The sequence below is a fragment of the Pipistrellus kuhlii genome, unplaced genomic scaffold (genome assembly GCF_014108245.1).
Source record: "Pipistrellus kuhlii isolate mPipKuh1 unplaced genomic scaffold, mPipKuh1.p scaffold_m20_p_16, whole genome shotgun sequence".
Classification (NCBI taxonomy): Eukaryota; Metazoa; Chordata; class Mammalia; order Chiroptera; family Vespertilionidae; genus Pipistrellus; species Pipistrellus kuhlii.
The window spans coordinates 1,568,583-1,596,486 of NW_023425471.1; the positions used below are offsets into that span (position 1 = coordinate 1,568,583).

At 42.8% G+C, this 27,904-nt stretch overlaps 1 protein-coding gene across 5 annotated transcripts; it reads left to right on the plus strand.

The window, feature by feature from the left end:
• Positions 1-238: 238 nt before the first annotated feature.
• EGFL6 (EGF like domain multiple 6) lies at positions 239-27,849 on the plus strand. Of its 5 annotated transcripts, none has more exons than XM_045582269.1 (9): positions 239-395; positions 11,429-11,535; positions 12,022-12,114; positions 14,204-14,323; positions 18,084-18,203; positions 18,654-18,788; positions 20,012-20,134; positions 23,420-23,743; positions 25,881-27,849. In XM_045582269.1, exons 1-9 carry the CDS (start codon positions 322-324, stop codon positions 25,889-25,891), a joined length of 1,107 nt encoding a protein of 368 aa, XP_045438225.1. In that variant the 5' UTR covers positions 239-321; the 3' UTR covers positions 25,892-27,849. The 5 variants fall into 5 exon arrangements, with proteins under 5 accessions (XP_045438225.1, XP_045438224.1, XP_045438228.1 ...); XM_045582268.1 differs by lacking the exon at positions 25,881-27,849 and adding an exon at positions 25,640-25,833; XM_045582272.1 differs by lacking the exon at positions 20,012-20,134 and having other exon boundaries at positions 23,420-23,520.
• The last annotated feature ends 55 nt before the right edge of the window (positions 27,850-27,904 follow it).

Consider the following 27,904-nt stretch of genomic DNA (forward strand, 5'->3'; position numbering starts at 1 on the left):
GAAATAGACGGTGACCCAACTAGAGTGAAGCAAACTGAGTCGGGTAAGTTTCTTGGTGAACTTAGCTCGGAGGATGCCCATGGGGGGGGGGGTGAGGGGGGCGCTGGAGGCGGGTCCCAGCCAGATGTGCATGGCCCCCCCTTCACCCTCAGAGGAGCCTGAGAGGTTGGCCAGGGCGCCCCCACCTCTCCAGAGCCCATGAGCGCCCCCAACCGCAGGGCCGCGCGGGGGAGGAGCAGGAGAGAGGAGGCTGTGCCAGTCCCGCGCCCTCCCAGGGGGCCGGAGGAGGAGGCAGGCGACAGCTGCAGGCCTGGCGGGAAGATGCGGTGGCCCTGGGCCCTTGCGCTGCCGCTGCTGCTCCCCTGGATGGCAGGTGGACTGGAGAAGGTGGCCAGGTGAGTGGCTGGCGATCGCCCTGGCTTGAGCGCCCCATGGGGCCCCTACTCTTTGTCCCCGTCCCTCCTGGCACCCCCCCCAGGGGGGCGGGTGTGCGCGTGCTGAGACAGGATTTAACCAGGATGTCAGTTCCGGAGCCACCAAGGCTTCGGCTTCGCTCCAGCTCCCTTTGCATGGAGGCACCCACCTGACGTCCAGTGGGTCCCGGAGGAGGGAGGCTCTCCGCACCCCGAGGGCGCGTACGGGCTTCACGATCTGCAGGCAGCTGTGGGGCCACGCATGAGGGTCTGTCCATGGGCGGGCAGCTTCTGTGCCTGTGTAGTTTTGTGTTTGCCACTCTCTCTGACCGGTACCAACGGATTGCCAGTCGCTAGTTTTGGTGGGGGAGAAGGGAGAGAAATGGGGAGGACGGGGACTTTGGGGGCTGAGCCCTCCGGGAAGGGGGTTCCCACGCGGTGGCTTTCTCCTTAGGGTTGGTGAACTGGAAAGAAGGAACATGGGTGTGAATGAAACGGACTCATTCTTCTTGCGGTGGCAGTTCAGAATCTGAAGCTGTTTCTTTGCTGCCCAGAAGCTTCTCCAAGCCCCAAGACTTGCTTTTGCAGAGATCAGCAGAGATCTAGGAAAGACACACGTATATAGTGCTCCCTGCAGCCTGGCACTGTTCAAAACACCCATGTAAAGCCCCATAATGGCCCTAGCTGGTGTGGTTCAGTGGGTAGCGCATTGGCCTGGGGACTTGAAGGGTCCCGGGTTTGATTCTGATCAAGGGCACATGCTCTGGTTGTGGGCTCGATCTCCAGTGGGGGGCGTGCAGGAGGCAGCGATCAAAGATTCTCTCTCTCTCTCTCTCTCTCTCTCTCTCTCTCTCTCTCTCTCTCTCATCATTGATGTTTCTATCTCTCTCCCTCTCCCTTCCTCTCTGAAATCAATAAAACTATATTTTTAGAAATGAAATAAAGCCCCATAACTATTCAGTTGTAGAGGAGAAACATGAGGTACAGACAGGGCGGTAAATGCACAAGAAGCAACAGCCAATAAGGGGTTTCCCGGGCATTCAGACAGGGCCAGTCTGGCCCAGAGTCCTTGCGCCCCCAAAAGGGCAGCCTTTTGGGGATCACTCACTGGGAACAGAGTCCTTGTTCCCTGGCTGCGACATCTTGCTTTCCGAGGTGTCCCTAAGCCGGGCTTCTCCACTGTGGGACTGGTGCCCCATGGAGCTGGGTGGACCGTGTTTATGTGGTAGAGAGGCTGTTATGTGTGTTGTAGGATTTTTAGCAGAAGCACCTGTGGCACTTCTAACCACCAGATGCCGCAGCAAACTTCCCTCGTTTAGTTGTGACCTTCCCTAGCTATAACAACCAAAAAATCTCCCTGGACGTGTCCAAGGTCCCCTGCTGAATTACCTCCAGCTGAGTGAGAACCACTTCACTGTTGAGATTTTTTTTTAATATGTTTTTATTGATTTCAGAGAGGAAGGGAGAGAGAGAGAGAGATAGAAACATCAATGATGAGAGAGGACCATTGATTGGCTGCCTCCTGCACGCCCCATGCTGGAGATCAAGCCGGCAACCCTGGTATGTGCCCTGACTGGGAATTGAACTGTGACCTTCTGGATCATGGGTCGATGCTCAACCACTGAGCCACACCAGCCAGGCTTGGGATTTTTTTCGTGGACATTTCCTGGGCAGAGCAGGCTGGGAGCCTTGCTTTGGTGCGGGCTGCTTTAAGGTGAGCCTGTCTGTCTGACTTTGAGGGGGAAAAACTTTCATCAGAGTCTGCCACGGTATTAAGGGATTTTGAAGTTCAGAGAACAGACCTCAAATCAGGTTTTTAGAATGTATGGTCACAAGTTTCAATTTCCTTTTCGGGATAAAAATGTGGGCAGATGTAATTTGTTCATAGACACATTGTCCTGGAACTGCTCGGGTCTTTTATTGCTAGAAAGCCCGCTTTGGGAAGACCAAGGTCTCTTGGGAGATGAGAGAACTAGTTCCCTAGCAACCAGCAACCCGACCCCTAAAAGTGTCACTCTCAAAGTGCCACCAAATTAAAGGCAAAGCTGAAAAGCCCCCAAAGAAGCCAAAGAATATGAAAATGGAGAAGCTGTGGAGGATTCTGCAGTTTTCAAGATGTGAAACATGGTTTCCTTACCCGTATCAGGTTCACCAGCGGGCGTGTTTATTATCTCCTCAGCATGCTTGGCAATGGCCAGTGGTCAGCTATTCAAGAACTGCTGGGGGCCGTGGTTAATCAACTCCAGACTCTGCGTTACAGAGACACACTAAAACAAAAAGCCAGGCATTCCCTGCAGAAAAGTATGCTCTTTTTAAAAAATATTTTTATCGATTTCAGAAAGGAAGGGAGAGGAAGAGAGAGAGATAGAAACATCAATGATGAGACAGAACCATTGATCGGCTGCCCCCTGCACACCCCCCACTGGGGATCAAGCCCACAGCCTGGGAATGTGCCCTTGACCAGAATTAAACCCAGGACCCTTCAGTCTGCAATCTGACGCTCTACCACTGAGCCAAACCAGCCAGGGCATGATTATTTTCTGAGGTTTCACACTTATAGCAAAAATTATCCCTGCTGCCGAAACCAGTTTGGCTCAGTGGTAGGGCGTCAGTATGCGGACTGAAAGGTCCTGGGTTCGATTCCGCTCAAGGGCATGCATGTCAGTTGCAGGCACATCCCCTGTGGGGAGTGTGCAGGAGGCGGCTGGCCGATGTTTCTCTCTCATCGATGTTTCTGGCTCTCTATCTCTCTCCCTTCCTCTCTGTAAAAAATCAATAAAATATATTTTTTTTAAATGGAAAAAAATTATCCCTGCTATAGAGAAATTTCTAATATAATCACCAGTTTTTATTTAATTGGAAATCTGCACCATAACTTTAGTGACCTAGAAAATGATATGCCTCTTAAATAATACTTAACACATAGTAAACAATTAACACTTAACCAGTAAGTAAATCATTAGCAGCATATGTTTCCATAGTTTTAAGCATCGATATTTCACTTGAACCGCAGACTTTTCTATACCCTTTGGGCATTGGATATAGATGCTCTAGACGTGCTTTGCCCATTCCTAGATCTCCCAAACTCCCCTGCTTCTACTATAATTCTCCATTCTCTCCCATAGTACTCTGCTGCCCCCATAATCCCATTTTCTCCCATAATCTCATTCTTTCCCATAGTTGCCTGCTTCTCCCATAATCTCAGTCACTCCCATAAAGTTCTCTACCATGGTATTGTGTTGCTCCCATAATTTCATTCTCTCCCACAATCCCATTTTTCCCCATAGTTAATTGCTTCTCCCATAATTCCATTCTCTCCTGTTGTCCTCTGCTGCTCCCATAATCCTATTCTCTTCCATAGTACTCTGCTGCTCCCATAAACCCATCCCCTCCCACAGTTCCCTGCTTCTCCCATAATCCCATTCTTTCCCATAGTTACCTGCATCTTTCATAATCCCATTTGTCCTATAGTTCCCTGCTTCTCCCATAATTCTCTTTTTACTTTTACATAGTCCCATTTATTTATTTACTCCTTTGTTTCCCTTGCCCTGGGAGATGTATCAGCAAACAATGAGAGTTGTCTGAGATTCTGCTGCCTATGGTTTCTTCTAGGATTTTTATGTTTTCACAACTTACATTTAAGTATTTTATCCATTTTGAGGTTATTCTTGTGTATGGTGTAAATTGGTGGTGGTTTTATTTTTTTGCATGTTATCTGTCCAATTTTCCCAACACCATTTATTGAAGAGACTGTCTTGATGCCATTATATGCTCTTGCCTTCTTTGTCAAATACTAATTAAGTGTAATGACTTGAGTCAATTTCTGGGTTCTCTGTTCTGTTCTATTGATCTATATGCTAGGCTGTTTTGATTACAGTGGCCTTATACTATAACTTGATATCTGGTGTTGTGATCCCTCCAACTTTGTTCTTTCTCAAGATTGCTGTGGCTATTCAGAGTCTTTTTTTGGGGGGAGGGGGGTTCTATATAAATTTTTGGAGTATTTTGTTTTAAAGTTGGGAAATATACCATTTAATAGGGATTGCATTGAATCTATAGATTGCTTTGATTAGTATGGACATTTTAATGATGTTAGTTCTACCAATCCATGAACACTGTATATTCTTCCACTTGTTTATATCTTCCTCTATCTCTTTTTTCAACATCCTGTAGTTTTTCAAGTACAAGTCTTTTACCTCCTTGGTTAATTTTATCCCTATGTATCTTAATTTTTTTTGTTGCATTGGTAAATGGGATTATTATTATTTTTTGTTGTTGTTTGTTTCTCTTTCTGAGAATTCATCTTTGGTGTATAAAAATGCCATCAATTTCTGGGTGTTTTTTGTTTTGTTTTTTTATTTTATTTTATTTTTTTATCCTGTGACATTGCCGAATTCATTTATGAAATCTAGTAGTTTTTTGGTGGGTCATTAGGGTTTTCTATGTATAGTATCATGTCATCTGTAAATAAGATAGTTTTACTTCCTCCTTTCCAATTTTGAAGCTTTTTATTTTTTCTTCTTGTCTGATTGCTCTGGCTAAGACTTCCAGGACTATGTTGAATAAGAGTGGTGAAAATAGAAGAAAAATTGCTCAAAATCACTAATCATCAGAGAGATGCAAATTAAAACGACAATGAGGTACCACCTGTCAACAAATGACAAGTGCCAGTGAGGATGCAGAGAAAAGAGAATCCTAGTACACTGCTGGTGGGAATGCATACTGGTGCAGCTATTATGGAAAACAGTATGGAATTTCCTTAAAAATTTTTTTAAATGGAACTGCCATTTGACCCAGTGATCCCACTTCTAAGAATATATCCTAAGAAACTCGAAACACCAATCAGAAAGAATGTATGCATTCCTATGTTCATTGCAGTGCAATTTACAATAGCTAAGATCTGGAAACAGCCCAAGTGCCCATCCGCAGCTGAGTGGATTAAGAAGCTGTAGTACATTTACACAATGGAATACTATGCAGCAGTAAAAAAGAAGGACCTCTTACCCTTTGAGAGGGAGCTGGAAAGTATTGTGCTAAGTGAAATAAGCCAGTCAGAGAAAGAGAAGTATCAGGTGGTCTCACTCATATGTGGACTCTAATGCACAAAATAAACTGATGAACAAAACAAATCCAGAGACACAGAAGCATGGAACACACTGTGGAATCTCAGAGGGAAGCAGGATTGGTAGGGTGGGTGGGAAGAGATCATCCGAAGAACTGGTATGCATATATGCATAACCCATGGACACAGACAATAGGGTGGTGAGGCCTGGGGTGGGGGTTGGGGTGGACTAGAGGAAGTCATTGGGGGGAAAAAGAGGACATATATACTTTCAACAATAAAGATTTTAAGAAAAATAATAAAATCCGTTCTATATAAAATGGCATGGAAGGGACTACTTGATCTATTCTTTGCCTATTTCTTAAATTTTGTCATTTCACCCCATGTTCACTATGAATGAATGAATGTGATGGAAAATAAATATGGCTGTCTTGATAACAGTGACTTTTTTTTTCACTACCTTCCCTTCCTTGTCTCACTTTCCCTCTCCTTTAAAAAACCACCTCATCAATAAACCACTTCTTGCATTCAAATCTTATCTTGTGGTCTGCTTCCAGGAGGAGGCCAAACTAACACATACCTCTTCCCCAATTTTAGCCTGTCTCCCGAGCTTGGAAGATAAATGAGAGAAGTAGAGGAAGCAATGGAAAGTTCCAAGTTTTGCCCTACCACTCATGGCATGGGGAATTTGAAAATGCATCAATTCACACTGGGTCTGGAGAGCTTGGTAGCTTATATATTCAGGAAGGTTAGATGCTTTGGGGTATCCCTGAGCCTGTTGGACTTGAACCCTGTATCTTGAAGATGGATGGGAACCCAGAATTGATCTTAACCCATTAGGTACAATGGGCTTGCCATGCTAGGAGCTATAGAAGAAAAAAAAAAAAACAACAAAAACCATCATGATCGGCTGCCTCCTGGTTGGGCCTTGTTATCCCTATTTAGGGAAAAAAAAAGATTCAATTTGTTTGGCAATATTTAAATGGATTTAAACATCAGTAAAAGAAGTTTTAACTTTTCAATTTGTCTTGGAGAATGTCATGAAGTTTCCTGGAACCATAAACAAGCATACAGAGAATTCTGGCACAGTATATTTTTTTGCAGAAAATGAGGAATCCCATGAAGAAATACTACACTATTTACACAACTCCTGGAATGTTTTTAAATTAACTTCAGCTGTGGAGATGGCAATTTTCTGATTAATTTGATCAATGTAGACAGCAAGCTGTATAATGCATTTAACTTTACTCCCCTACGTTAAAACGTCCCTGCCTGAGGACCAGGTTCCCTTTCCCTGGGCCTTCTATGTGCCAAACATAAGAAGAGATGAGAAATGAGAGAGGGAGAGAGAGAGAGAGGAGAGAGGGAGGGAGGGAGGGAGAGAGGGAGAGAGGGAGGGAGGGAGGGAAGGAGGGAGGGAGGGAGGGAGGGAGGGAGAGAGAGAGTGAGTGAGAAGTTGGCCATCCCAGCTAGACCTCCCAAGGTAGCAGAGGGCAGTGGATATTGGTGAAATCATTTCAATCGAGATCAGAAATTCTTTTTTCATAAACTCCTTTTTATTGATGACCCCATGGGGTTGGGTCAGTCCAGCCAAATGCATAAAAGCTCTCTATACTCAGACATCTGTTAAATTTCAATGATTGATATTATGCCTTAACCATGTATCTTTGATAATGCCAGAATGCACTGGTCCAATTTTATACATTTAAAAAATACATGCTTCAGTAAATATGGAACTAAATGCAGTTCATATTGATAATTTGTAAGGTGTACTTTTTTGTATGAATGGATTCACATATAAAGAACATAATCATGTGTACAAGACTTCAGGAAAAGAAATGACTCTTGAAATACTACTGTGTTGATCATGGTAGGCTAACTTCTGCATCAGACTGTCTCCAAAGCTCAGTGGTTGAACACTGCCAAAGTTTCTTTCTTTGTCTGCCTTGAAGCCCAAGGCATGTTTAAAAGATGGCTGCATGCCTTCACATGGAGCCAGGCTCCATCCATCTTGAGAGTCACCATCTTCCTCCAGGTCCACAGAATCCTCTTTCGTCAGTGAGTTGATGGTAAATAAGCAGCTCCAGGATTCTCTTGGGAGTCGCTGTGAGCAGGCTTGGAAGTGATCTACCCACATTCCACTGGCCAAACCCAGTCCAATGGCCCCAACTAGCTGGCTGGCTGGCTGGGAAGTCTAGTGTAGCTCTGTGTCCAGGAGACACAGAAGCAGCCCAATGAGCACTTAACCATCTCTTCCACCGCCGTTAAATTGCAACATACGGAGTTAAAACCTTTTGGCCATTTTTAACTTTTAAAAAATGGTAGTTTCATGTAGTTGAACCTAATAGTTTAAGGCCCTTATCCAGAATACTCACAACCAGATATTAGAGTAAAATAATTGAATTAGTGATGGGAAAGATCGTGAGTGGACATGATATTCGAGCAAAGGTGGGAAGGAGAGGCTGCTGAGAAAGTAATTGGAAACATTTGCTAACATTAACATGGAATGACATGTGAAAATCATGTAGAAACTAAATGTTCAAGCTTTTTAGCAGATGTTTAAACTTTTCAAAATGTTTATTTTTTCCATCACCATTTATCTCTTCCACTTCTACCCACCCTCCCTAATCCCTACAATCACCACACTGTTGTACATGTCTAAGACTTTCTCTCTCTCCCTCTCTCTCTCTCCCCCCCTCTCTCCCCCTCTCCCTCTCTCTCCCTCTCTCCCTCTTCCCTCTCTCCCTCTCTCCTTCTCTCTCTCCCTCCCTCCTTCCCTCCCTCCCTCCGTCCCTCCCTCTCTCTCTCTCGTTTTTAAAATATTTTATAAGTTTGTGTGCCCTGCTATTATTGTCAATATCATGCTTGCCTATTTCTTCCCCTCAAAAATATTGTTTCAATTTAAACAGAAACAATTAGTCATTTATTTTCTTTTTATTTGTAGTTTTAAACAGCAGCTTATGTGCATTAAAAGAAAGCTGGCAAGCATAAAATGCAGAGCTGGATTCTTGGGGTAATAAATCAATTTCCTCTGGCATCTTTTTAAACCAGCAAGTAATTAGTAGCATTTCTGTCCAGGAGTGATTCCCCCCCTTTTAAACTAATTTTCCATTCTCATGACCAGATGTAGAATTTGATGACCAAACCAGTAAAATCCCATTTGTAGCTGTTTGTTTGAAGCCATCTCTCAAAGCTGAGTGAATTCATGGATGGCACGCCCATTCCATCCATTCATTAAAAGGCATGTGGCTCATTTATGGACTCGCATGGTTCTCTCATGGTTTTTCTTTCCCTGTTGTTTGAAGCTGCTCAGTCGTCTTTGGAAAATATGCACAGAGCGTGCCGCTGCATCCATAGTGTAGCTGGAGGCTGATTTGAATAGTTGCCTGAACATCAGAATCCATTTTCTAGTCCTAATCATCAGTAGATTCTTAGCTGTTTTCATTTTTTAAACAAATGAGACTAAGGCTAGATTTAATGTCCAGTTTCGGATTTTTCTAAGAGAGTTTGAATTCTAAGATGCACTTGTCACTGAGAAAGGGATTTCTTCCAGTGCCTAAGAAATCTTACTTTATTAACACGTTTTGGATGGCCCAAAGATTACTCAGTAACATTTTGGAGAGTTTTACAAGTGAAAATATCACTTGTAAAACTCTCCAAAATGTCAAAAAACGATGGCTTGGGATAAATGACTACAACTCAGATTTCTGTGTCACCTTTTCACCTCCAGGCAAGCATGTGAAAGCAATAAAACTCAAGAAAGATGATGTCTCTGGAGAGTTGTGGTAATGTGCAAGCAGTATATGAATTTCATCTTCTGAGAATTTTCTCCTGTTAGTTAATCTCAGGCAGAATTCTGCATAAGTCAAAAGTGATTGATTTTACCCAACACAAATGAAATGGGTTTGACCACCTGTGCAGGGGTCCCTGGGCTCTTTCACCAAAGTTTCTACTTAGACTTTTGGAAAAATACCATATTTCAACAAATTGCAATTTGTTTTTGTGATATTTTGCATCTAACAGTTTTAGTAAGCTTGTTAGAGCTTATCAAGTTCACCAAGGTTCTAAGATGGCTGGCCTGTGTTTTGTCAAATCTTTGATATTTCTTTCTGCTGAAATCCTTCCATAACTCTCCAGAGCTTTCAATATGGACAGACTGTTTGACATGGACACAGGTCTTTTCTTTCTGGCCCCTGCTAATCTCCATGCCCCTTCTCCATCCTATTTATTCTCTCTGCTTCCTCTCCCACTTCCCTAGTGCAAACACACTACTTTCTATTCTCAAGTCTATAGGCCACCAACTTGTGTTCTTAGTGGCTCCATCCTTGACACAGGCTATTTTCTCTGCCTGAAACACCTTCCCCAGTAAATAGATTCCTCTCTGGTACTTGGGTAAGTTCCACCAGTCACCAGAATTCTTATCAGGCCCTATTTCCTCTAGAAAAGCCCCAGATGCAGGCATTCCTGGGGTCAAGGGACCTTGGCTTCATGCAAGAAATAATTCAAATACAAGTAAGAATAGAATTTAAAGTGAAAGAGAGTTTATTAGTGAAGCAGTGAGAATGGCTACTTTATCTATAGAGCATACCCTCCCTAGTGGAATCACTTCTTTCTTTGAAGTTCATTTAATCGGGTGGGAAAGGGGTGGAGATTTCTGGTAAGAACCTCAGCAACCACATTGTGTCCTTATATAGGCTTCAGGCAGCTGCAGGGTGTTTCAGTTAGCATACAAATGTATTACAATGGAATATAAGGAGGTTAGGGGTCACCATAAGGGACAAAAAAAAAAAAGGACACTGAATAGATGCAGCAATCTTAAGAAGAAAGAACAAAATACCAGATAACAAGCTATACCACAAAGCCACTGTAATCAAAACTGCCTGGTACTGGCACAAGAAGTGGTATATAGATCAATGAAACAGAACAGAGACTCCAGAAATCAACCCAAGCCATTATGTTCAGTTAATATTTGGCAAAGGAGGCAAGAGCATGCAATGGAATCAAAACAATCTCTTCAATAAATGGTTCTGGGAAAATTGGATAGGTTCATGCAAAAAAAAAAAATCGAATCTAGACCATCAACTTACACCATACACAAGAATAAATTCAAAATGGATAAAAAACTTAAATGTAAGTTGTGAAACCATAAAAATTCTAGAAGATACCATAAGTAGCAAAATCTCAGACACTTCTCATTGCAATATGTTTACCAATACATCTCCTAGAGCAAGGGAAACTAAGGAGAAAAAAAATAAATTGGACTACATCAAACTAAATAGCTTCTGTCTAACAAAAGAAACCATAAACAAAATGAAAAGGGAGCCCACTGTATGGGAGAGCATATTTGGCAATGACACATCTGATAAAGTGTTCATATCCAGAATATATAAGGAACTCAAACAACAAAAGGAAGACAAACAATCCAATTTAAAAATGGGCAAAGTACCTAAATAGACAGTTCTCCAAAGTGGACATACAGATGGCCAAGAGATATGAAAACATGCTCAAAGTTACTAATCATCAGAGAGATGCAAATTAAAACAACAGTGAGGTACCATCTCACACCTGTCAGAATGGCTACCATCAACAAATAACAAGTGCTGGTGACGACGTAGAGAAAAGGGAACCCTAGTACACTGCTGTTGGGAATACAGACTGGTGACCACTATGGAAAACAGGATGGCGTTTCCTCAAAAAATTAAAAATGGACCCACCTGGCATGGCTCAGTGGTTGAGCATCAACCTATGAACCAGGAAGTCACGGTTCAATTCCCGGTTAGGGCATCCTACAATGCACAGACTGGCCACACTGAATTCCGGTTTTCAAAGTCCAATGGGCAGATTTGTTGAAATTAACCAGGTAACTGACATCTCTGTGTTCATTTGGTAGCAGGGAAGGGTCTCTGCGCTCTTTCTGTTTTCTCAGTACTAACATGTGGCTCTTTGTCTGCAGTCCAAGGGGTCACGGGTTGGCGGCCCTCCAGCCCGGGCTCTGTCGCTATGGAACCAAACTGGCCTGCTGCTATGGCTGGAGAAGGGGCAGCAAAGGAGACTGTGAAGGTAACTTTGTAAAAACTCAGGCTACCATGTACTCAAGCAGTAGCTCAGGGTCATTGGGTTTTTATTATTAATTATCATTATTATATTTTAATTCATTTCAGAGAGGAAAGGACTGAAAGGTCATGAGTTCGATTCCGGTAAAGGGCATGTACCTTGGTTGCAGGCACATACCCAGTGGGGAGTGTGCAGGAGGCACCTGGTTGATGTTTCTCTCTCATTGATGTTTCTAACTCTCTATCCCTCTTCTTCTCTGTAAAAAAATCAATTATATATATATATATTTTTTTTTTTAAACTTTCCAGTGTTAAAGAGGAAAATGTACCAGAGAAAAAGCAGATCATCCTCTAAATGTCCCCACGGATTTCTCTGCTATAGACAAGGCGGCTGAGTCTGACATGCATACATTTCACTGTGCTAACTACTGTTGTTGTTTTTGTTTGTTTGTTTTATTTTGTTTTTATCCTTAAAACACTTCTCTTTCTACAGCTACATGTGAAGCTGGCTGCAAGTTTGGTGAGTGTGTGGGACCAAATAAATGTAGATGCTTCCCAGGATACACCGGGAAAACCTGCAGTCAAGGTCAGTGGGACAGACCAGGTCCCAGTCCAAACCTACCTCAGGTCTTTCACAAGCATTCTCATCATTGCAGTGGGATTTGTGGCATGATATAGTCCTCAGGATTTAACTCCGATCTTCAAATTAAAGTGGTCTCAGGCCGTAGCCAGTTTTGCTCAGTGGATAGAGCATTGGCCTGCAGACTGAAGGGTCCCAGGTTGAATTCCGGTCAAGGGCACGTGCCTGGGCTGCAGGCTCGATCCCCAGTTCGGGGCGTGCAGGAGGCAGCTTATGGATGATTCTCATTCTCTCCCTCTCCCTTCTTCTCTCTGTCTCTAAAATTAATAAAAACATGTGTGGTTTTTTTTTTTAAAAAAAAGTTAGTGTCCAGCCTTGGCCAGTATGGCTCAGTTGGTTGAGCATCGGCCCATGCACCAAAAGGTTGCCAGTTCAATTCCTGGCCAGGGCACATGCCTGGCTTGCAGTCTCCATCCCTGGCAAGAGGCTTGCAGGAGGCAACCGGTTGACGTTTCGCTCTCACATACACTGAAGTGACCAGATTATTATGATCTCTGAACGCATAATAATCTGGTCACTCAGTGTGCGTGCGTGCGTGCGTGCGTGTGTGTGTGTGTGTGTGTGTGTGTTAGAGGCCCAGTGTATGAATTCGTGCATGGGTGGGGTCTGGCCAGCCTGGCCAGGGGGAGGGGACATGGGTGGTTGGCTGGCCTGCCTGCTGGTCGAACTCCTGGTCAAGGGGACAATTTGCATATTAGCCTGTTATTCTATAGGATATACACTGAGTGGCCAGATGATTATGCGTTTAGAGATCATTATAATCTGACCACTCAGTTTAGATATTTCTCTCTCTCCCTCTCCCTTCCTCTCTTTCTAAAAATCAATAAAAATATATTTTTTAAAGTGAGTGTCCACCCCCAGTCTCTACTCTTGCCATAGTTAAGTTTGCAGACCACTGAACTAGGACATCAGAAAAATCCCGATGTGCCCTAGCTGGTCTGGCTCAGTGGCTAGACCGTCAGTCTGTGGACTGAATGGTTCCCAGGTTCGTTTCGGGTCAAGGACACATGCCAGGGTTGCAGGCTCCATGCTCAGTAGGGGGCGTGCAGGGGGCAACCGATCAGTGATTCTCATCATTGACATTTCTATCTCTCTTTTCCTCTCTGAAATAAAACAAAGAAAGAAAACCCCCATGTAAGGTTCTTTTTAAAAATATATATTTTATTGATTTTTTACAGAGAGAGGAAGGGAGAGGGAGAGTTAGAATCATCGATCAGCTGCCTCCTACACAACTCCCACCTGGGATGTGCCTGCAACCAAGGCACATGCCTTTGACCAGAATCGAACCTGGGACCCTTGAGATAATCATTGATCGGCTGCCTCCTGCATGGCCCACACCGGGGATCGAGCTCACAATCTGGGATGTACCCTTGACCGGAAATCAAACCGTGACTTCCTGGTTCAACCACTGAGCCATACCAGCTGGGCAGCTTATTCATTCTTAATGTTCAGAATTCTTTTAGTAAACACTGAAAAGCACAGAAAAGCAAGTCACCCTCAGTCTCACCATCAGGAGATAATCATCATTAGCATTTGAGCGCAGCCTCCCAAGCCTTTTTTTTAATGCATTTTTATTTTACATATATATATATATATATATATATATATATATATATATATATATATTTGTTTTGTTAACCTTCACTTGAGGATATTTTTCCATTGATTTTTAGAGAGAGTGGAAGGGAGAGGGAGAGACAGAGAAACATCGATGTGAGAGAGATACATCGATTGATTGCCCTCCCGCATACACCAACCATGGCTTGGGATCGCGCCTGCAACCAAGGTACATGCCCTTGACTGGAATTGAACCCAGGTCCCTTCAATCCACGAGCTAATGTTCTATCCACTGAGCCAAACTGGCTTGGGTTTATATTATATTTCTTACAAGTTTGGTATTGATCTTTATAGGTGGTTTTGCAATCTCCTGTTCTCATTTAACAACATTCACTGAACATCTTTGCATTACCCAGTTTCACATCTGGATGTTTCTGGATTCAGGCAACCTTTCTCGTGTTCTAACCACCCCCTGCAGATGTGAATGAGTGTGGAGAGAAACCCAGGCCATGCCAACACAGATGTGTGAACACACACGGAAGCTACAAGTGCTTTTGCCTGAGTGGTCACATGCTCATGCCGGATGCCACATGTGCCAGTAAGTGTCAACCGCCAGGCTGCTGTCAGTCAACCTTTGAGGCTTAACTTTTGCCATTTGATGCTTGGAGGAAAGTTGACTTGAGTGATTTAAAAGCAAACAAAACAAAAAATCAGAAAAAAATCTCTAACATTGCCCCAGGCAAAAACATCTTTGAGTACTTTTTTTTTTTTTCAAATATTTTATTTTATTTTATTTTATTGATTTTTTACAGAGAGGAGGAGAGAGGGATAGAGAGCTAGAAATGTCGATGAGAGAGAAACATCGACCAGCTGCCTCTTGCACACCCCCTACCGGGGATGTGCCTGCAACTCAGGTACATGCCCTTGACCGGAATCGAACCCAGGACCTTTCAGTCCGCAGACCGACGCTCTACCACTGAGCCAAACCGGTTTCGGCTGAGTACTTTTTTTTTAATTGTGGTAAAATATAAATGACATAGAATGCACCGTTTAACCATTTTAAGTGTATGGGTTAGTGGCATTTTATATATTCACAATATTGTTTAACTGTCACCACTAAAATCAGAACATATTCACCCCAAAATGGAAACCATCCTTAATAGCAATCACCCCCATTCCGCAGACAATGGCACATCTGCTTTCTGTCTCTATGGATGTGGATACTAAATAAAAAGAGTAGCTGAAGAACAAAATAATTCCTGTATCTCTGTATATACAGGGATGTATTGGGTTTCTTCACGAAAATAAACATGTTGGCTAGAATAAGCATATTGTTTCAGGAAGGTGATAAATTTAAATTCCATCTTGGGATATCAATCCCACCAACTACCTTTCTCACGCCCTTTGCCCCAGGCTCAAAGATGAGTGACTCTTGTTGCAAATACACTCTGGCTCACATTCCTGGAAAGAAAAGCCCTTCTGTGATGGAGAGAAACCCAGGTCTTGTGGGAGGGTGAGAGTCTGTATCCATTCATTTACTGAGAAGGAGAGCTTTTCAGAGAGATGTTGCAGCTGAAAGGTAAACCCATCCTTCTGGCCTGCCTCCCATCCTCCCTCCCTCCCCTCTCCCCATTTCTCTTTCTACTGCCCCGCAGCCCCCAACAAGCCTGGAGCCTGTGCCTCGTGCCAGCTTCCTCTGGTGGCAGAGTCTGGGGACTCCCCAGCCGGTCCTAGGCTTTCCTGCTGTTGTAAATTTTTTATTGATTTTTTTTTTTTACAGAGATGAGGGGAGAGAGATAGAGAGTTAGAAATATCAATGAGAGGGAAACATCGATCAGCTGCCTCCTGCACACCCCCCACTGGGGACGAGCCCACAACCAAGGTACATGCCCTTGACTGGAATCGAACCTGGGACCTTTCAGTCCGCAGGCCAACGCTCTATCCACTGAGCCAAACCGGTTTCGGCTGTTGTAAAAAGTTGGCTACTGCACGGCTCACTGGCTCCCCTGGCTTACTCATGGACTGTCCCTCCTTGGCAAAGTGCCCCAACACCACCACTCATCTAGATCCTTCATTAGCCAGCAAGCTGAAGAGATGGAGCAGGCATTCAGAGGCTTTTAAAAAATCCTCACTAGCCCTGACCAGTTTGGCTCAGTGGATAGAGTGTCAGCCTGTGGACTGAAGGGTCCCAGGTTCGATTCTGGTCAAAGGCATGTACCTTGGTTACGGGCACATCCCCAATAGGAGGTGTGCAGGAGGCAGCTGATTGATGTTTCTAACTCTCTATCCCTGTCCCTTCCTCTCTGTAAAAAATCAATTAAATATATATTTTAAAAATCCTTACTATTATAAGTTAAACAGAAACCCACCAGAGACAAATACATGGCTTAATGAATTTTTATATGGTGAGCACCCATGTAACTACTACCAAATAGAACTTTGCCGGAACCACCTCCCCCCACCCTCATGGGAGCCACTAGTTGGGCTTTTATAGTAATCACTTAACATTTCTGAAAAGATATTTGCCAATGGATGTTTCTAAAACATTCCATGAAGGCCCGGGCAGTGCCAAAAAAGATAACTTTCTCCAAATGGAAAGATAGAATTAGATAACTTTGAAGATTAATTTTAAAAGACGACAACTAAAGAGAAGGAAGAGTAAACTAGAGATACAGCCATCCATAGGTGTTTGTGACATTACCTCGGCCTGTGTATCTGGCCCTGCCCCCTCTTTGTCTGTTTCTATGTATGTAAAGGCTGCCTGGGCCTCTCTGTTTATAGCTCAGAGTGTCCGGGGGGCCTGGACTGCTCTCCTGGATGCTGATTGTATTGCACCTGGCTCCTTGCAGTCTCTGGTGCAGCTGGTGATTGGCATGGATGGGTGAGTGAAGGGAGTATATTCGCCAGGCTCGCCTGTGGTAGAAGCTTATGAACCCCACATACTCGGCTCCTGCTGAGCAAATGCATTTTTGTGAGATAAGTTATGTTTAGCAATGAGCGACAAGCAAACCCAGCTAAGTCATCTTATTTGCTAAAATAGCCGAAGGCAGGCAGCTTCACAGCTGCTCAACAAGAACTGAGTCTCTGCCATCCTCAGGGTATCAATTTCATTCTCATACCTGTTGCCTCCGAGTCACAATATGGCTGCCACAGCTCCAGACATCACACATGCATTTAAGGGAGGCAAGACAAAGGGGAAAGGAGTGATGCCAGTGAATGACACCTCTGTCATGACTGTCCCTTTTACTGTGCAGCAGCATCTTTTCCAGAAACCCCACTCCCTCCAGCAGACTCATCTGTGTATCTCCTTGGCCACAACTGGGTGACATGGTCACTCCTCTTTGCTGCAAGGGAAACTGGGAAAAGACAAGTATCTGGCTTCTCAGCTTCATTGATCCTATATAATAAAGATGTAATATGCAAATGGTCGTTATGCCATGAAGTGTGCGTGAAGTGTAATGACCAACCACATAACAATAGGATCATGGATCAGCAGGAGGGTGGGGCAGCGAGCTACAAGCAGGCAACAGAGAGCTACGGGAGGGGGCAGGGCAGTATGGAAAAGTGGAGGGAGCTATAGGAGGGCAGAGCAGCAGGTGGAGAGCTACTGGAGGGCAGCAGAGAGCTACTGGCGAGCTACTGGCACACGGATTCGTGCGCAGGGCTACTAGTGTTAATATAAAGCCACATGCTTTAAAACTGGTACCTAAAAGACCAAGTCTCATATCTCAAGTGACTCTCTCATTGAGACGAGACATGCATGGAGAGCTGTTTAGAATGGTTTCTTCTAATTACTCAGATTGATCACCTGCATCGGAGGTTGCATTTCAACCCTGTAGAGAGCAGCCAGGTCACATAAAGGTGTGATTAGAGCTCAGGCAGGAGGAGAGGCAGATGCAGGCTGGTAACTGAGGGATGCATGTCCTACCCAAAGACAGTCAAATTCAAGACATTGGCCATCAAAACAGACCACGTGGCCACCAAGGCACTGCTGTGCCCAGATTCCATTTGGGTCTCAAACAATGAAGTTTATCCTATAACTAGAGGCCCAGTGCATGAAATTCATGCGAGGGTAGAGTCCCTATTGGCTGCCAGCTAGGGTCTCCCTTCCCCGGCTGCTGGCTGCTGGCCAGGGCCTTCCTTCATTCCGTACTGCCCCCTGGTGGTCAGCACACATCATAGCGAACAATGGAACTCCCGGTGGTTGAATGCCCAAGGGGATACTTTGCATATTAGGCTTTTACATATATAGATTCCATTTCACGTGTTACATGTAACATCCCAGAACTCAGAGGTGGTTTCTCAGTAAGCACTATTTAGCATCTCGGGAGGAGGCTCATCCTTGCCTATTTTTCCAGACTCGAGGACATGTGCCATGACATACTGCCAGTACAGCTGTGAAGACACGGAGGAAGGACCACAGTGTCTGTGTCCATCCTCGGGACTCCACCTGGCCCCAAATGGAAGAATTTGCATTGGTAAGGCAGCAGGCATCACCTCCACGCCCTGTCCCCTGTCCTTGACCAATCCCTTTATTCAGTTCCTCCTTTTTCTATTTTTTTTAACTTTAAATATATATGTACACTGAATGACCAGATTATTATGATCTCTGAATGCATAAAAATCTGGCCACTCAGTGTGTGTGTGTGTGTATGTATATACATAGGTCGACACTCTACTATTGAGCCACACCAGCCGGGCTTGACCCACAATTTGTGTATAAGTCTATTCTTAGGAAACCACATATCTATGATTTGTGTCAGTATTTCAGGACTTCAAAAATTGTATGCTATGCAGTTTACGGAGCGGAAAAAATATTAGTCCACTCAGCAAACATTTATTGTGCGTGTACGTGCACGTGCACGTGTGTATTTCAGAGGGAGAGTGTTTTCTTGCTGTCACTGACACCTCCTGGTTCTCCATCCTAGATATCGATGAATGTGCTTCTGGCGAAGCTGTCTGCCCCTACAATCGGAGATGTGTGAACACATTTGGAAGCTACTACTGCAAATGTCATGTTGGTTTTGAACTGAAATATATCGGTGGCCGGTATGACTGTGTAGGTAAGGTCTGGTGGCACCTTTTTCCTTTTCCCTGTCCCCACCAAACATGGAGGCTTTCTCTACAACTATTTCAATTCAGTCTATTAGTTGAATAATCTAGGGTACCGACCAGGTGAATGACAGAAACAGTTACATTTTTTACAAGTCTGGCATTTAGGGAACTCTGACACCATGAATTATAGGAAGTCAGGTCAGTAAAGATTTAAACTTAAGCAACTTCAGTCTGGATAGCTCTGTTATGGGGGCAAATATCTTGAGATAAGTTTTGTGGCATTTAAAAAAAATATATAAAATATGTTTTTACTAGAGGCCTGGTACATGAATTTGTGCAAGGGTGGGGGTCCTTTGGCCTGGCTGGCAATTGGGGCCGATTGGGGCAGCCAGCCGGCCAGGGGAGGGACCATGGGAAGTTGGCTATGAAAGTGCACTGACCCCCAGGGGGCAACTCCTGCATTGAGCGTCTGCCCCCTGGTGGTGGTCAGTACGCATCATAGCTACTGTCTGGTCACTTAGGCTTTTATATATACATATATATATATATATATATATATATATATATATATATATATGATTGATTTCAAGAGAGAGAAAAGGAGAGGAAGACGGAGATAGAAACATCAATGATGAGAGAGAATCATCCATCAGCTACCTCCTGCACGCCCCCTACTGGGGATAGAGCCCACAACAAAAGCATAGCTAGAAAGCGGGCAGAGAAGTGGGCTAATGCACTTCTCTCCTGGGTGGAATTTGGTTAGCTTTCCTAGTCTAAATCCAACAGGCTAGCTCAGACCAGCCTGACCTTGCTCCTGGCAGTCTGCAGTCTTTGAACAAAATGCCTGTATATGCAGATGGTGTCAATGGTCCCTGGACAGTCTCGTCCTTTGTTAGTTAGGAGTTCCAAACACTTCCCTGTATAGAATGTATTTCCTGATATTGTGATTTAGTTCTAAATTAGACATATGGGACAGTGAAGAAAACAACCTACACATCTTACAGATTTCAGCAGGATTGATAAGCAGATGAGATTGCTGGGGTGGTGAGCTACAGACACACTCCCTACCTACCAGGTGTCAGGCAAGCTGGGGCTCCGGGCCAACGCACTGGTGGTTACGAACACCTCACAGTTCTGTGGCCACACTTGGTTTGTTGGCAATGTTGATGGTTGGCCCAAGATGGTAGTCTTTCAGCATGCCCTGTTACTACAAGCTTGTTCACGTTTTTAGATATAAATGAATGTGCTGTAAATACCCATACGTGCAGCCTCCACGCCAATTGCCTTAATACCCAAGGATCCTTCAAGTGCAAGTGCAAGCAGGGATATAAAGGCAGTGGACTTCAGTGTTCTGGTAAGTAGCATTTGGTCATGGTGTCTTTGCTCTTCCGATGAAGCATTCTCCATGTCTCCTTCCTTCCTTCATCTGTTAGCCTGCAGTGTTTGAAAATTTAACTCAGTCTCAACCTTGTCTTCTCTGCTAATCACACCACATCTCTAATACTCCAATACTGAAGTTGTAGGCACTATATTTATTTATCTTTTTATTTTTTTATTTTTTAGTATATATTTTTATTGATTTCAGAGAGGAAGGGAGAGGGAGAGAGATAGAAACATCAACGATGAGAGAGAATCATGGATCTGCTGCCTTCTGCACACCACACACTAGAGATCCAGCCTGCAACCTGGGCATGTGTGCTGACCGGGAATCAACCCATGACCTCCTGGTTCATAGGTCGACGCTCAACCATTGAGCCATGCAAGCTTGGGGCAAAGTGGGTATATACAGAAATCTCAAATCTCCCCCAGAGAAATTGCCAACTTCATCTACAGAAGACTGTCTGTGAATCTAAAATCCCTGGAATTCCCTGTTTTTATGTCTGAGATCCCCCAATGTGTCCAAGGCCCTCCTACCGCTACTTCCTCCCACACTTTTATATTCTCGAGAAGATGATGCAATAATCAGGAAATTGTAACGCGAACAAAATCAGTTATGTCATATTTGAAACAGCAATACTCAGGTAAAGCCATATCTATCTATTCATGGTCATGCCTATGCAAGGGTTTCTTATCCTTGCCCCAGCTTCCTCTTAACATACTAAGGGAATGAAATTGTTGGCACCACCAAGTTCTTATGGCTTGATTTTTTCTTTCCAAAAGGAAAAAATCAAAGCTTCAAAGCAGGAACTGAAAGCAGATGTTTCAGTTTGCCTGGTGTAGGTTGCAATCCTCTCCTCATTATTTTTAAAGGTCCTTAGTTTTACGTGACTGATTGCATAAAGGAAATTTCCAGGGAATGGGTATTTCCTGTTAATCTTCATGCTGGATGCTGGGAAAAGATTCAGGGAACCATGCGTAGAATTACACAGGGGGGCCTCCAGGGGAAGGTCTATATCTGATCAGCATATTACAATAAAAACTTAGCTTGCGACTTCCGGCAAAGAAGTCAAAACAGGCCCTCTGAAGGTCAGGAGAATGAGTAATGATGCCTTACTTGTATTAGTAGTAGTTGATTTGGAATCTATAACGATAGGCTGTCACATTGGTAAATAACTAGAACATTTCATTGAATAGGGAAATGTAGCTCATATTATAACAGCCTTAGATTGATTTCAAAGTAAAAGCAATGTATTAATTAAGAGCATGCATATTTTCAAAGCATTTTTTCTTTCTCCTTTTGATTGCCCAAAAATATTGTGGACTTCATGTTTATTTTTCTACCACTTTGATACAGAGTGAATCAATCAAGTAATGGAGAAGGAATTGAACAGAAGAGATTAAAACATTGCCAAGGAAAATGTTATTTCCAATTTCTTGGATAGTATTCTTTTCAGGGACCAAAGTTGATGTCTACTCCCTTATTTCATTTTCCTCTAAACTACATCCAAGTAGTAGAATTGAATAAATTGGTTCAGCTGTTATTAGTTTTAGACCAGCACATACCTAGATGTTTTATAAAAGGACAATATATTTTATTTTAAAGATCGGTGTTTTTAATTTTTTTAGTGTCTTTAATTTTTTAAAAATATTTTTATTTATTTCACTTTAAAGGGAGCCTCCTGGACACCCCACACTGGGGATCGAGCCAGAAACCCGGGCATGTACCCTAACTGGGAATCGAACTGTGATCTCCTAGTTCATAGGTCGATGCTTATCCACTGAGCCATACTGGCTGGGCAGTGTTTTTAATTTTTAAAAATTACTTTTTCTTACATTAGTTGGATATCTTTAATTACTATGAGTAGATCCCTGAAAAGGAGGCATGCATCTTTAGGTTCTAGATTTCAAGGCATTTGAACCAGTGTAGAGAAAAGTAACCCTTAACCCTAGAGTAGGAATAAAGCTGTCATGGAAATAGGCTGGGGGGAAAAAAACCTCATCTGCTTCACCCTCAAATCCTAGCCCCTTTGTATCTGAGAGACTTTGGGCAAGTCACTTAACATGACCTAGTTGACTCATCTATCAATCAAAGTTGTTGGGCTAAATGATCTTTTTTTCTATCTCTTGAGTTATTCATTGATCCACTGGGGGCATGAGGAATCAATCTAGAGGTACATTTTTAAAAACAATTTAACCTAGTGGTGAGAAATAAGAAATGAATGTAAAACAGCAAATGTAAAAGCCTCTATAAGTATTCAATAAATAAAATTATTTCACTTTATATATTAATGGATTGAGGTTAAGAAATTCAAAGCAGAGAAAGAAGAGGGGAAAAAATTAGGTATGTACACATTGAACCATAAAGCACAGTTTCTGTTGGTCACAAATGTCCTGGTCCAGCCTAATGCTATAGCTGTGATCTTTGAACAGCAAATTTGGACAAATCAATAGGGTTACCCGGACAACACCAGCTATAAAGAATTCCTGTGTGAAAGCAGACATATGAGAGGACCCCAGAAAAAAAATCCATCACCTTAGAAACTGTAGCCCAGTGGTTGGCAAACTGCTGCTCTCTAGCCACATGCGGCTCTTTGGCCCCTTGAGTGTGGCTCTTCCACAGAATACCACGGCCTGGGTAAGTCTATGTTGAAGAAGTGGCATTAGAAGAAGTTTAAGTTTACAAAAATTGGCCCTCAAAAGAAACTTCAATCATTGTACTGTTGATATTTGGCTCTGCTGACTAACGAGTTTGCCAACCACTGCTGTAGCCCAACCTGGTAGGAGCAGGTATTTCATCATCTTAGTCTCTGAAGCATAACAAAAGTATGTCCTCTAAGATAGTTAAGATACTACCAATAACAGCCCTAACAGGTTTGCTCAGTAGGTAGAGCATCAGACCTTGGATTGTAGGTCCTGGGTTCGATTCTGGTCAGGGGCATGTACCTTGGTTGCGGGCTCAATCCCCCAGTGGGGGTTGTGTGAGAGGCAGCTGATCAATGTTTCTCTCTCATCAATGCTTCTGACTCTCTATCCTTCTCCCTTCCTCTCTGTAAAAACCAATAAAATATTTTTAAAAGATACTACCATAACATAACTGCTTAAAACAGGTGCAGATACAGTTCTTTGGAAAATATCAAATGGGTTGATTCTGAAAGTATTCATTTCCAGCACTTGAACACTTTTCAAATGCTCTGTTGTTTTGTGAGTTATCTAATAATCGGCCAAGGTGGAACTTCTCACCTGTTATTGTTTGTTGTAGTTATCCCTGAAAAGTCTGTGAAGGAAGTCCTCAGAGCACCTGGTACCATCAAAGACAGAATCAAGAAGTTGCTTGCTCACAAAGACAGCATGAAAAAGAAGGTAAAAATAAAAAACAGCATAGAATCTGCTGGGACTCCTGGCCCGAAGGGTAACTTGCAGCCCTTTGACTCTGAAGAGAGTGTTTCCAGAGATGGGGACCCAGATGGAGGGAAAAGGAAGAATGAGGAGAGAGAGGAAGAGGGGCTGGAGGAAGAGAAAAGAGAGGAGACAGCCCTGAAGAACCACATGGAGCAGGAACGAAGCCTTCGGGGAGATGTGTTCTGTGAGTATCGTTTCTGTTTTTTTTACACATTTTGTGAAAAATTACTTGTGGTCTCTCTGGGACATGAAATAAGAAAAGACAGTTTCACGCATTAAGTGAAATGGGTTTGGCTCTAAGTCCTAAAAAGCAGGGTTCTCATTCAGTCTGGAAAGTAACATCTTCTGCAGATATGCAATCAAATTTGCTCCTGTGGGCAACACAACAAGAAGTCTGGGTCCTTTCCCTTACCTTGGGGGCGGGGGTCCTGCTTGACTCAGACCCTCTCATTCCACTCCCTGCAAAGACAGCCTGCTTGTCCAGCAAGCACAGTTGTCTGGCTGGCTGCCCAGACCTCCATGCAATTTAACCCCAAACAAGGGAGACGCTTACCAGATGGATCTGCCAAACCCTACATTTTTCCTTCTGGAAGGTTCCTTTTACAGGCCTACTCAGTGAAAGGAGAACTTCACAGTTGTGTGGTTATTGTTTTAAAAGCCAAAGGAGCCGAAATGGGTTTGGCTCAGTGGACAGAGCATCAGCCTGCGGACTGAAGGGTCCCGGATTCGATCCGGTCAAGGGCATGTACCTTGGTTGTGGGCACATCCCCAGTAGGGGGTGTGCAAGAGGCAGCTGATCGATGATTCTCTCTCATCGATGTTTCTGACTCTCTATCCCTCTCTCTTCCTCTCTGTAAAAAATCAATAAAATATATTTTTAAAAATAAAAAAAAATAAAAGCCAAAGGAGTCCGTTGTAGGGAAGAAAATGTTGTAAGTAGAGCATGAGCTTTAGTTTTCTCCACGCACTGGATGACGACAGAACCCACCCTAAGTCCAGCCCATACAGGACAGTTTCCCCATTAACCCTCCCTGAACCCCATACTGAGACTTCCCATCCCCTTCTCACTGGGCGTCTGTTGCTCCCTCTATATTTTGCCTTGTCTGTTCTTGGCCCCATGACCGTTGGACTTAACCATGTGAGGAGTAGACCAGGACCACCCATCCAAGAACTAGTGTGCCAGTGACAACATCACCCCTGAGAGTGAGAATCTCACCAAAGTGTATTTCCAAAACCTGGTGAGAAGGGACATGTTACTGCCCCCTACCTTGCTGCTTCTCTGTAGATTATTAAAAAAGATCTTGGATTAAGGTGATCATAATTTATTCTGAAACATTTGTCAACACATGAAAACAATGACATGCCAGATAGTTTTGGAATATGTGAATCAATATGTTAAGGAAAATAACTGTACTACTACAAACTACCATAATCTGAATATGTCAAAATAATTCCCTTTCAACTATTTAGTTTCCTATTAAATGTTCATAGGGAATATTAAATTTCTTCCAGCCAGTTATTTTTTAGAAAATAATTTTTATTGGTTTCAGAGAAGAAGGGAGAGGGAGAAAGAGGTAGAAACATCAATGATGAGACAATCATCCATAGGCTGCCTCCTGCACGCCCTCCGCTTGGGATGGAGCCCACAACCCCAGCGTGTGCCCTGACTGGGAGTCGAACCGTGACCTCCTGGTTCATATGTCGACACTCAACCACTGAGCCACACTGGCTGGGCAAGCAGTTTTTTTTTGTGTGGGTGTGGTGTGTTTTTTTTAAGAAACTCGTATTCTTTTATTTTTAAAAAATATATTTTATTGAATTTTTATAGAGAAGAAGGGAGAAAGATAGAGCCAGAAACATCGATGAGAAAGAAACATCGACCAACTGCCTCATGCACACCCCCTACTGGGGATGTGTCCACAACCAATGTACATGCCCTTGACCTGAATCAAACCTGGGACCTTTCAGTCCACAGACCGACGCTCTTATCCACTGGGCCAAACTGGTCGTGGCTTATTTTTGCTTTTTATTTCTTTAAATGGGAATTCAAGAATTTCTTCTTAAATCTTGCCCTTCTCAGCTTCACTGGGCTCTTCAGGTTCATTTAGGTGTTACAGTGACTGTTTCCTCTGAACATGGCTCACTCAGCGTGGATAACTGGCATCTGGAAAGTAAAATCTATTCCTACTACTCAATGTCAAAGCCACTTCCTGTGCAATAGGGACACATGAGTTAGTCCTCTTTAAAATCTGTTCAATGGTTTGATTATCTCATTGTTTTGAACATTTTGAAGTAATTTTTTATTCCCTCTCCGTTATCAGATCACTTTTGAAGCAAAACCTGACAAAGGCAAAACCGGAGAGATTGCTGTAGACGGTGTCATGCTGGTGTCAGGCTAATGTCCTTGGTGGCCTTTTTATCAGTGGATGCTGGGATGTTACTGTTGTCTTTTATATTCTTATATTTGACTTTTAACGTCAATTCTCTGTTTTTTGATATGATGTCATAGATGCCCCTCCATTTAAAAAATACAAACTGAAAAATTGTAATGTACCATTAGAAACATTATTGTAAGCTGCCTTTCTTGTATAGATGCATCATCACATGCTTTAAATTCATTTCTGAATTGATAAAATGTGGAAATGTCAGTTCAGCTTTTCCTCCCAATATATTTTACATTTCTACATGAATTGATGAACCTCTCTATACAACATTTCTAGAATTACCAAGAAAAAAAAAAAGCACAGATAAATGTTTAATTGTGTGACTTTTAGAGCACTTCTTGGAAACCATGACATCACAGATAGACTTACCTAAGTTGCTTAGCCTGATCTTTTATAGCCAAACTTGTATGTTTAAATTCTTTGTACTAATATCCAAATAATCACCTTGTGCCATGGTTTGTTTTTCTAAGTAAGAAAATGTGCTAATTTTATTTTATGTTGAGTTATGTGTATGATTATTTGCTTTGTGGAAATGTGGTTTTTATTCTTTTCTCTATGGAAATACTTTATTTTCTTAAAAGTACTTTCTATTATGGGAACACATGGCTGCTTATTAGGCTTCATAATTGCAATGCAAATTAGCATAATTTGTTGAATTCAAGGCCTCAGAGAACCTAAAACTAAGTTAAGCAAGTAGCAAGATTAAAAAAAAAAAAAAAAAAAAAAAGATGGATACCCTCTTTTCTATTTAATATCTTTCTTCCAAATCCAGTAACAGCTTTGTATGGTAATGAATTCTCTGAGGATGAAAGGATACTCTGCTTTAAGATTCTCAGTCACAAATATCTCCAAGATAGCTCCCAAATAGAAAGTTCTCCAGATATTTTCTTGCCTTCCCCTAAAAGCAATGAAGGCATTGGGCCATAAGAGTAAGGAAAGAGAGAAGGTGGCCCACTTATTAATCTTTAAAATTTGTAGTCTCACTCTCCAACTTTTTTTATATTGAAACTCTTGTGGGGTGGGGGGTAGAGGAACACATTATTTTTCTTTGGTGTGCAGTAATTTTGGCACACAAGGTCTACACAGGACTGTAGCTGTGTCTGTTTGAGAACTGGTAGTTATAGAAACCATCAACACAGTTTTTCTAGTGAGACCAGTTGAAAACCTGCCCCAGCTATGTCAAAGCAGCCCACAGAATTATGAGAGAGAATAAAATGGTTATTTTAAGACATTGAAATTTGGAGTGGTTTGTTACACAGCAAAAGCTAACTGTTACATGTGGTTTCAAATACTGGTGTAGAATCCGAAGAAGACTTTCTATCTATTCAGTGATCAAGGAAATTTGAGACCATAGTTGTGCCTTAGAATAAAAGATAGGGGGGAGAATTTGTAATAAAAGATAGTGTCCCAGTGATCCAGATTAAAGGAAGAGATACCCTAGCCAGTTTGACTCGGTGGATAGAGTGTCAGACTGCAGACTGATGGGTCCCAGGTTCAACTCTGGTTAAGGGCACATGCCCAGGTTGCAGGCTCAATCCCCAGTAGGGGGTGCGCAAGAGGCAGTCAATCAATGGTTCTTATCATTGATGTTTCTATTTCTCTTTCTCCCTTCCTCTCTCAAGTCAACAAAAAATATTTTTGAAATGAAGAAAGAGATGTTGAACCAAAAATGAAATAGGGAGGCCTATGAATCATGTTATGCATGGATAAAAACAATGCATAAAGCTAATATTTCATGTTTCTCTAATTTGTGTAGCAGAGACTTCTAGTTATATATTCAGTATCCATTCTCACCCTTTCCCTTACTAATGTAACCATCCTATATAATAAAAGCCTAATATGCAAATTGTCCCCTCGGGTGGTTATTGGACCAGGAGTGCCACTGCTCTCTATGACGTGCA